This window comes from Corvus brachyrhynchos, unplaced genomic scaffold (genome assembly GCF_000691975.1).
Source record: "Corvus brachyrhynchos isolate BGI_N302 unplaced genomic scaffold, ASM69197v1 scaffold106, whole genome shotgun sequence".
NCBI lineage: Eukaryota > Metazoa > Chordata > Aves > Passeriformes > Corvidae > Corvus > Corvus brachyrhynchos.
The window spans coordinates 935,892-946,249 of record NW_008238834.1 but is presented as its reverse complement, the minus strand read 5'-3'; the positions used below and the strand labels follow the sequence as shown (position 1 = coordinate 946,249).

The following is a 10,358-nucleotide window of genomic DNA, read 5'->3' as shown; positions in this document are numbered from 1 at the left end:
GAACAATACCCTCTGCTTGCAAGCGGTCCAAGGGTCAGAGCAGACCCTACTAGCTCAGCAGAAGGGGTCCAAAGAGTAGTTTTTAGAAGTTAAGATGTAACACTCTATGGTAATATAAGAACTCTTATAGGCTGTATGTAAATGCTATAGGATTTGTATCTTGTATTAGATTGGTTAGTGACAATTAGAATATTCAGTACAGAAGATGATTTATTGTATTGTAACCAGGACTTCAGACACTCTTACTACACCCTCTTACTCTACTCACTTCTTCTTCTTCACTCTCATTCCTCTTGCTCTCTCTCTCTTTACTTACCCGCTTACTCTCTTGCTCTCTTGGGCCTGCTCAGAGCTGCAGCTGGCAGCTCTAAGCAGTGCCCCTGTACCCCCGCCCTTTGCAATAAACCGCATGTTCCAAGATCTGACTTCAGAGATCTCCGTCAGTCCCGACCGTCCGAACCCACCCCAAGCTACCCGCACTATTTAACATTTAATCAGAGCAATTATTCTTCAAAATCCAAGCTCCAGTAATGACTAATAGCTCCCTTGCCTCTTGACAGGAAACATTCAACCTTCCTTTTGCTCTGTTCTCTATTATTGAGTTTACAAATAGCTGAACTTGAATTGGGCATGGACTTGTGTTCTGAAAGGCTAATGCAGAATTATGCACCATACTGCACATACCACAAACAGATCTTCTGCTATGCCACCTGTCCTGATTTCTGCTGGGATAGAGTTGATTTTCCTCCTGGTAGCTGGTACAGTGCTGTGTTTTGGATTCAGTAGAATAATGTTGATAACACACTGATGTTTTAGCTGCTGCTAAGCAGCGCTTACTCTAAGTCAAAGATTTTTCGGTTTCCCAGGCTCCGCCAGCAAGGCCTGCAAGAAGCCAGGAGAGAGCATGGCCAGGACAGAGGACCCAAACTGGCCAAAGGGAAAATCCACACCACAGAGCATCAGACTCAGGCTGAGCACTGGTCTGTGGTTTTACTGTCTCATTTTTAATTATAATCTTATTATAGTATTTTATTTCAATTATTAAACTGTTCTTATCTCAACCTTTTTTTCTGATTCTCCTGCCCAGCCCACTGCAAGGGGAAGGAAGGTGTGTGGGGTGAGCAATGGTACTTAGCTGCCAGCTGGGGTTAAACCACAACACTACCACAGGCGTCAAACTTTCCCGGGCATTTGGTACATAACTGGAGAAGAATCTCATTAATTTAGGATTCCTCTCATCATCAGTAACAGAAGTTTTATTTCAAAATTTTATTTTAAAGTGTTAAAACTGAGTCATATTTTTATTCTCAGAATACCATCTTCCTTTTTTTCAAGAAAAAACACATCAAGGTACTTCAATCAACATGTATTTTAGACAGCTTTTATGTTCAAAATAAAGGCTACTAAAAAACCAGAGTGCACAGCTCAGTTCTTAAGACTCCAATTTTTTTCTACAAACACATTTAGTACATTAAAACCATAGATTGAACATTACCCTTTTGAAAAATAAAGTGTTTAAAATTAAATGAGAGTTTTCCTTGTTTGAGTGAAGCCATGCTTATATTGAAGATTCCTATCTAGCCTGCAGAGCTCCACAACTTAGAACCATTAAACATCATTACTAGCACTTCATGAAAGCTTGTCTTCAAGTTAATTTTTGGAAGCATTTTACTATTTTGTGTATGGGCAGTGGTTGTCTTTGGTTTCGGGGTTATTTTTGTGTTAGTTTGGTTTGTTGTGGTTTGTTTTTTTCCCTATCTCTTGAAGCAGTTGTTTTGGAAATAACCAGCATTTCAGTGCTCATTGATATTAGGTGTTTATAAAAAGCAGTCATTATTTTATAGAAAAGTATTTTGTAACTAAGGTGGCACAGACTGCTCCCTAACCTGTGTGACAAGTTCGGGAACAGCACACAATAAGGGATTTCACAAGTCCTACAAAAAGCTTGATTTTTGAGAGAAATAGCTCAAGGAAAATTTTTTTTTTTTGTAATTATAAAGTTTATTAATAACCTTTCCAATATTATGAAATTTAGAAAAAGTATTTAATGCAATATCCAGATTCTTCTTGAACTTGGACACAGTAACTTTTATTGTAAGTCATTACACATACAGACTGTAACTCAGTACTGGAAGAAACTGGCACTTTCAACATAAAAGAAAGCTCTATGTTACACAAGTGAGTCATAATCAGAAGCACATTTTCAACACCTTCTTGAAATACACACCAAAATCTCGTGCTCTGCATGCTGACAGAATGCAAGTAAAAAAACCTGAAAAAAAATCACTTCCTGTATTAAAAACCAAACAAAAATGAAAACACCCCTCCCCCTAAAAAACCAAACAAACTACAAAAACCCCACACAAATGTTCCCAAATAATTCCTGCAGACCTCAATATCTGCTCATTATAAAATGAGAAGTTTCCCACTACATACTAAATAAAGTGAAGGTCATGGCTTGTTTCCTTAAAAATATTTGGCAAAATGAAGACATATAAGAGAGGGGAAAATGTCCAAGTAGAAAAGCTAGGGATTTTTTATTCAGTAGTCTGCAATGACTTTTTAAGGCCACTAAAACACTCCAGAAAACAAAAAAAGTAAAAGTCAAGGAGGATAAGATTCTTGTTCTGCAGTTTGAAATTTCATGTGTTTAGAAACATGCACGCACAACACCTCACCACCACTTTAATTGCATCTCTGCTCTCTACAGTTCAAGGACATCAATATCTTGCTGTAGCCTCCCTCAAAAGCAGCACCAGTGAAAAATCACAAGAATGCAAGTGTTGTGCTCCCCATGGTGCAAGCCCTTTTTGGGAAGCTAGCTTATCTCACAAGGTGGTGGTAAAGAGACTCTTGACTGTTATCCAAGAAAGAGAATATCTGCCACAACTCAAAAAGAGGCAGCAAAAAGTTGTATCAACTTCATATGTGAACTTAGTCACTGCTCTTACCCAGCAGGGAAGACACTCCGAACAGCCCTGCCCTTAATAATGCTGCTGTTCACACAGCTGAGAAAAGACTGGTTGAGTCAAGAACTAGGTCTTTTAATGTGAAAGAAGGTGTCTTACCCCAAAAGTAATAATTTAATAGTCTAGCAGGCATACAAAGACCACAGGAGCTTTGTTATGACACTGGATTTTCAAAGCTTGGCTAGCTCCCTTCACCCAGACCCTGCAGTACTTGCTTCACCTGGTTCACCTTTTCTACCCTTCCAGGTCCCTGTTATATAAACATTTCTCCTCACAGCACCAAAAGGTCACTACACTTTCTGCTCTCTACGGCAATACCAGAGTTTCAGAAACAAAGTCAGGCATTTCATTAGAACAGTGAATTCTGAAAGACAAGGAAAGAGGCACAGCAGGCAACTACAAGCATTTTTCCTAACAATATAAAGCATTAAGTCTAAGGAATATTGCTAGAGGACACAATGAAGTTCTCATAAGGTTAGAGTAATTTTGCTCATATTAAAAATTTCAATGAACCTGGTCATTTATGGCTTTTATCAATGTGAATGATATCTGAACAGAAGCATTCTTTTTCCAACCTCACTTTAACACGTAACTATTACTTTTTATGAAACACTTTAAAAGTTGTGAAATTTCTTGAGTTTATTTATCTGATTAAGATAGTAACAAGGTAAGATTTAAATGAAAAACAAAATATAGTTTACTTGGGGGGAACAATCTTCCAGAAATGAATAGACGAGACACGACTCAACTTCTGAATCTATCCAGGCTCAAGGTCTCCTAACTTCTGTGGGAAGAAACTACAACAGTAGTATAATAAAATTCATGTATTTTAGTATTAGTAATAGTAGATGTCTACACACACACACCATCTTGCTCCGTATTTAACTGTTACCATCCACACCTTGAATTTAGTAAGACTAATCAACTGCTGATACACAAGCATGGTGATGAGAATCATACTACTTCCGAATCAACATGAGCCTCATCAGTTCCTACATGGAAAGCCAGTGGAGGAAAAAACTCTGAAGTACTTTATCTTGCATTGAAAAAAGAAAGGTAATATGATAACTCACATGTTCCCAAATTCTATTAGCTAAAATCTACTAGGAAGACAGAAAGAATTTAAAGAATACTTTTCTATAAACTCCCAACAAAAATCATCTTGTCTGATTATGCTACATTTCAGGACAATCTTCAAAGATTTTACTTAGTATGTTAGAGCATCTACATTTAGGCAAGACTGAAGATCTAAATTTCATTTAGTATTTTTGAAAGAAAACCCAAGAAGCTACCTTTATTCCCTTCCTCACCTGTCCAAAAGAGACTCTCTCTACCCCCTCAAACACACACTATGTTATTTTTCTCAGTACCATGGCATATTCCTGACATTGAAAATCAGAAACACACTTCAGTCCAGATCTGCAAAAGCCTTTCCCAGTCCTATCTTCATTTTCTTTTAAGAACAGAATGCTATCACATTCAACTTTAACAACAGGGCTGTCCACCAGGGACTAGGATAAGGTCAAATTCATTTCCAGTTGTCATCAGAACCAGGATATGAATTAAGCCTCCAGAAATGTATTAGTTGAGGAACACACACAGCCCTCTTAAAGGTTTCTCTCCCTCCCCCTCAGCGACAAGCATGGATTTATAAAGAGAGAAACCTCTACAGGCACAACAGGTTGGACATAATGAAGCACTGTTTCTATAGTCCTCCAGGTACCAACTTGAAAGGATGCTTCGCTAGTACCAATGATTGGAGAACACTTCTCCAGAGACCAAAGAAAAAGTAATTCAATTTCAGTTGGTGAAAACTAGTATCTAGGAATGGCTGTTTTATAGACATTCTTTTTAGCTTCATATTACAGAAATGAATCAAGACTATATTAATTCAAGAAAAGTCTTATTACCAAAAAACAAAGAACTTACTTGTGTTACTCACAATGAACTCCCCAAGCTTTCTGATTAGCACAAAAAGCAAACAGATAGCAAGCCATTTTAATGCTGCTGTTTCTTTTCTTACTGCTCCATAAACAATGGAAAAGGGGAAAAATTTGAGGCATCGTATGAAATAGAGTTCAGGAATACAGACTCAGAAAAAATTCAGACTTAGGAAAGACAGCAAGTAATATCCAAGACATGTAAAGTGATGTAGTGTTTCAAGTTAAGCCTGGGAGCCCTTACATCTTTCATATTATCATAATGCACCTTAAAAAAAAGGTTGTTTTCCAATACAGAAGAAAGGCAAAGAATTTGAGACTCACCTAGAAGTGAGAAAAGCAGAAAAAAATTTACCCAGCCTCATTCCACTAAGGCAAGAGAATGGATGATATTCCAGTGAAAAATAAAAATCCCACTCCCCCATCCTTCCCTAATCTAAGAGGAAAAAGAGCACTGCTGTAGGAGTTGACTAAGAGCCATACCACTACAGTTCTCAGCTGAGGGGGGAAAAAAAACCAAGGAAAAAAAATTCTGTCTTTGAGGCAGGCCAAATAACTCTGCATTGCATATCTTATTCACACCAACAGTCTTCAGTTAAATAAGTCAGATTTTAAGCAAGACCTAAGCAGTGAGATTACTCCAAATACAGCATGAAGGGATAGCATCATGTATGCACTGTACAGTAAATCAGAGGCCAAGTGTTTGGTCATTATCTCAAACATTTGGTTGGTTGGTTTTTGGTTTGGTTTTGCCGTTTTCTTCTCTTCAGGAATCCAAATGAAACGTATTCCCCACTTTTACACTGTTTTGTACTTACTGCTGGTAGTAGAGACTGCATGTTCTGGTTGGAGTCAGCTATAGTGGCTAGGTAAACCAAGTTTGTATGCAGCATCTGCTGGTATCTATCAAAATAAAGCAAAACAAATCTTAATTCACTAATACAGTAACATCAGAATTTACTCTAATTCCACATATGTACAGAAAGCTACCTATGCTAAACAAGACTCAAGACACAAGAGTACCATTACTACGAATCTTAAGCCTCTCCCTCACACTTACCTACTATCCAATCTTTCCCAATGTCTCCATCAAATCTATGCCTATCTCTACTACTGTCTTGGTATAAAAATAATGTAAAGCTGGGTGACACTAGTTTCACCTGTTTCACTTCCTGCCTTAAACTGAATCACCAGAAGACATATAGGGAGTGTGCTTGTGTCTGGTGTAATTTCCATCACAAACACTAGAGAGCTTTTTATTATGTCCTCATATTCAAGATATCATAGATTTATGTCAATTGTGACCACATTTCAGCATTTTGCTAAGGAATAATTTTTCTGCTAGAGAACCACAGTCCCGATTCTTAATATCTAGCCCACAGTCACAAAAATAACCTTGAAAGCTGGAGCGGATTACAAGTACATAACTACAGGCTTGTGAACAAAAGTAGTCCCTTAAACCAAAAGCATTTATTATTTATGATCCCACTCCTATTCCCAGACTACCAGTTCTCTTGGCAAGGGACTAAGATGTCCTATCTGTCCATATTTTTCTGATTACATGGGTGCCATGATCACCTCATGCCAGAAAAGAGCAATGGGAAAATAACACTCTTTAACAATTCACTCCTTCTATAGTTCTCTCAGATCACTCTCCAAAGGCCCCACTAGAAGCAAGTCCATATCGGATATTTTGGCAAGTCAAACTTTTAAAACAAGCCAGTTTGCTCTTGGGCAAGTGAAAAGCAGGTAGTTTTCAAACATGCCATGAGGAAGCAGAAAGGCCCACTTTCCTACATGATTTTGAGAATAGCTCAAACAAAACTACCTCTCTCCAACAATGGGAAAAGATCTGTTACACTGTCCTAGTTTGTATGAGCACCATCATCGTGATATCGACTTGCAGTAGGCAAGTTGCAACATTTCAGTGACAGAAGTGATACTCAAACAGCACATAAACCCCCCCACACACATAAATTTTAAGTATAGTATGTGTAGCAATACTTTTCTTCACAGCACAGGTGTCCTGAAACGTAAGCTAAACATAAAGAATGGTCATCTAGATGGAAATTCACCCAGTACACAGTAGATATGGATTAAGGTCTTACTGAGAGCATTCAGAAGTCTTTCCTTTGTTCTGATAGTCCATTATACACTGAATGAGATGGTTGTTTTCATCCAACATCTGAAACAATAAAGAAGAAGTTTGGAGTAAATTTCACGTTCTTTTTGGAAAGAAACTGAAGGTAAGTTTGAGTCTTGAGTCTTGCTCCTTGTCTTAGTTTTTAAAAGCAACAAAAAAAAAGTTGTTATCCAGAAAATTTTGCTTCACCAATTATTTATAGAACACTGTTTTGCTCCCATATTCCCCCCGTCTGATGAGTTTCAGGGGTTTTGGCTGAAGGGTTTCATAGCACTACTATCAGCAGCTATATTTGTGAAGCATCCTGGTCAAATAACAATGCTGATTCTGCACCAAATTCTTAGAAAGTTTTAGAAGTTTTCTGCATTCCTTCATTTGATTGCTAACAAGAAATTCACTTAAAAGTCTATGCCCCAAGTTTCCCTTCTCCGTCTAAAGCCTGCAACTGCTTATAAATTTAATTTAAAAAGGCACTGAAATTGTTATTGATGAAAACTGAGCTGACCAGATTTGTTCAAAGCAAATGTGCTGGAAAGCTAGGCCATATTTACATGGAGAATGTCTAACTAGCTGCATTTTAGAAATATTTGGTATAATGGTGTTACAGTTTAGGAATGGTATTCCCCAGTTTAGCGTTCCCACTGAAACACTCCAAACCATGTACCCTTCTCCCCTCTAGTGGGGTGGAGGGGAGAACTGGAGATACAAAAGGTTAAGATCACCAGTTGAGATAGGAAAAATTTACTGGAAACAGCAGTGAGATAAGAAGCAAACGGGAATAGCAAAAATACTAATAATGGAGGGTACAAGAGAGGCAAATGATTCCCATACAGGTGCTCACCACATGGAACCCCTGACAATATCTGACCACAACACACTACGTGACCCCTTCCCCCATCCCCCATCAAATGAAGTGAGGTCCTACAGAATAATCTCCAGGTCCACACTGTGATCCCTCCTGGCTGCTGAAAGAATTAATCCTGTGGTGGCCACAAACAGGACAAATGGGCACAATAAATCTATTATACTTCAGAAGTGTCCATGAAAATGAACACCTGTTAATTAATTTTCTGACCAAAAAAGAGTAGTGCTAAAAATCATGGGAAATGGCTGATTTCACAACTTTCTACAAGAAGTTCATGAAGTCAAGAGTGTTTCAAGCTCTGTAAACAGGAAAAAAAAGCACAACCTGGTCTCCTACAGTGCATGTGCCCAAACTCATCTTTCTAGCTCATGCTCTGCACTCTGATCAAGCAAGATTCAGCAGAACCATGGCTAATCTGAGCCACCAGCCAAGTTATCCAACTCAACTGAGTGCAACAGAAAATTTACTGCCAAACACAAAATCTTCCATCAATTTACTCCTTTGCTTTCTCTCACTGGAAAGCTAGTTTAGATCCTTTACCCAGCTGCTTAATTTCACAAAACTAACAGAATCTTAAACGTCCCAAAGATCATCTCCTTCTAAACATGGTTGAAACTAGCCATGACTAGGCTCATCCTTCCAAAAGGAAAGCACAACATCATTACACAACCTTTATTTCCCAAACAAATTCTAAGCGAGGGGAAAAAAAAAAAAAGAAGTACTGACACTTTTTCTCCTACCTAATCCAGCTCTACTGTGAAAAGAGTATGGAGCCAGAAACCGTATGCAGTCTCCTCAGGACTTCTATCCATGTAAGAATGAGCCAGCCAGACAAGTTTTCTTAAACTCTAACCAGTAATTCACCAGAATGGACTAGAATTATCCCAGTGCAAGTATTTTGCCTGAAACTGCTAGATCTGGAAATGCATTTGTTAAGCACTAAACACAGACATAACTGCAGTACTTTCAGCTACTGTGTGAGCCTCAGAAAACAAGCAAAGCTACAACTGCACTCTGAGGAAGATCACAGACCACTGCTACACTGGCACATGACACATGTACTAACTTTAAATTTTACAAGAAACACAATGGCCATTTTCACAAAAAAAAAAAAAAGGAGAAAAAGGAGACAATACCTTCGATACCAAAGTCTAATGGAGCACTTGCAAAGGAAGCTGTGAATCAAGGCTCGCCTCAGAATGTCTCCCACAATCCTGAGGAAAGTGGCAGATTCTTAAGGCTTATCAGACAAGTAGACCTTGAGATTGCCCATTAGATGGTTGCACTCTTCACTACAGCCATGTAAGCCGGACCTCTCGGGGAGGAAGGGATGGATGGGAGGTTTTTTGAGGAAAGGGAACAAGAAGGAACATAACTGTTTCCTAGATGGGACTGCAAACAACTGTTTTATACAAGTTTAACTGAGTGCTTGCTGATAGAAGATTCAGATAGTTATAAACATCTACCATCAAAATACAATCTCGTTTCCAGCTGGATGAAGATACCTTCAGGGCTTCTGACAGATCAGGTACATTACAAAAATTTTTCAGCTTTAACACTAGGATTTTGCCAGCACACCACCACTGAACTAATGGTTTGACTATAGCACATAAAAAACTTAAATCGTCTGTATTCCCCATGTGATCTGAAGTCTCTACTGACTACCTTTGTGCAGATTTCCACCCAGTGGATATGCATTTTTCATCTACAATTCCCAAGCACCAACTTCTCCAACAGTAGCCTGGAGGTCCCCATTATAACTGGGGTCTTCTCTGACGTCCATATCGCTGCAACACCTACTTTGTTGAGGCTCTAATCCTTTACTAAATCAGACATTAGCTCTATCTACCCAAAAGACTCCCCTACGCAAAAGGAGCTGGCAGCAATCTGAAATCTGTTTGATCCACGGCCATCCACACCAATGATGGTGCGAGTCTTCAGTAAAGTTTCCAAATACCACACAGCTAGCAGTCAACTTGAACATGCTCCTTTGTTGCTGCTGACACAAAACACTGTGGATTATTATAAATCCTGTATGTCCTTTTTATTTCATCACTTTAGAGAGTTAACTTGCTCCCTCCCACAAAAGCTGAAATGGAGTCGTCCGGAGCCGCTGTCATTGGCTCCGACCGCAATATTCTTCTTCAATCACACCTAAGGTTCAGTGAGAGGCAGCCTTAACTACCAGGCCGACCAAGTTTGGGGAACTGGAGCCGCCGCCTACCCCGCAGCGCTCGGAGTCAGGCACAGGGTCTGGAACAAGCCGGCTGCGGTCCCACTCCCAGGGCCCCCCCGCAAGAAGGACTTACTCAACTCCTCCGCTTCCAGGCCGAATCCTCTCGGGTTAATTCAGGCCCGCGGGGGCAATCGGGGCAGCCCAAGTGGAGGAAGTAAAATGAGGGCTGGAGGGGCCCAGGGACATCGCCCGCCCCCGCCCTGCG

General features: G+C 39.4%; 1 protein-coding gene across 3 annotated transcripts in view; it reads right to left on the bottom strand.

The window, feature by feature from the left end:
• SS18 (SS18, nBAF chromatin remodeling complex subunit) overlaps positions 1–10,314 on the bottom strand; it is a 48,769-nt gene extending 38,455 nt beyond the window's left edge. Inside the window, exons 1-3 of one of the 3 annotated variants that reach the window (XM_008636805.2) lie at positions 10,227–10,314; positions 7,018–7,094; positions 5,728–5,812 (exon numbers count right to left, since the gene is read on the bottom strand). In XM_008636805.2, coding sequence (XP_008635027.1) covers positions 5,728–5,812; positions 7,018–7,094 — 162 coding nt within the window. In that variant the 5' untranslated portion in view covers positions 10,227–10,314. The remainder of the gene's footprint in view (positions 1–5,727; positions 5,813–7,017; positions 7,095–10,226) is intronic. The other 2 variants (XM_017738275.1, XM_017738274.1) reach the window with 2 other exon arrangements.
• Positions 10,315–10,358: the final 44 nt, after the last annotated feature.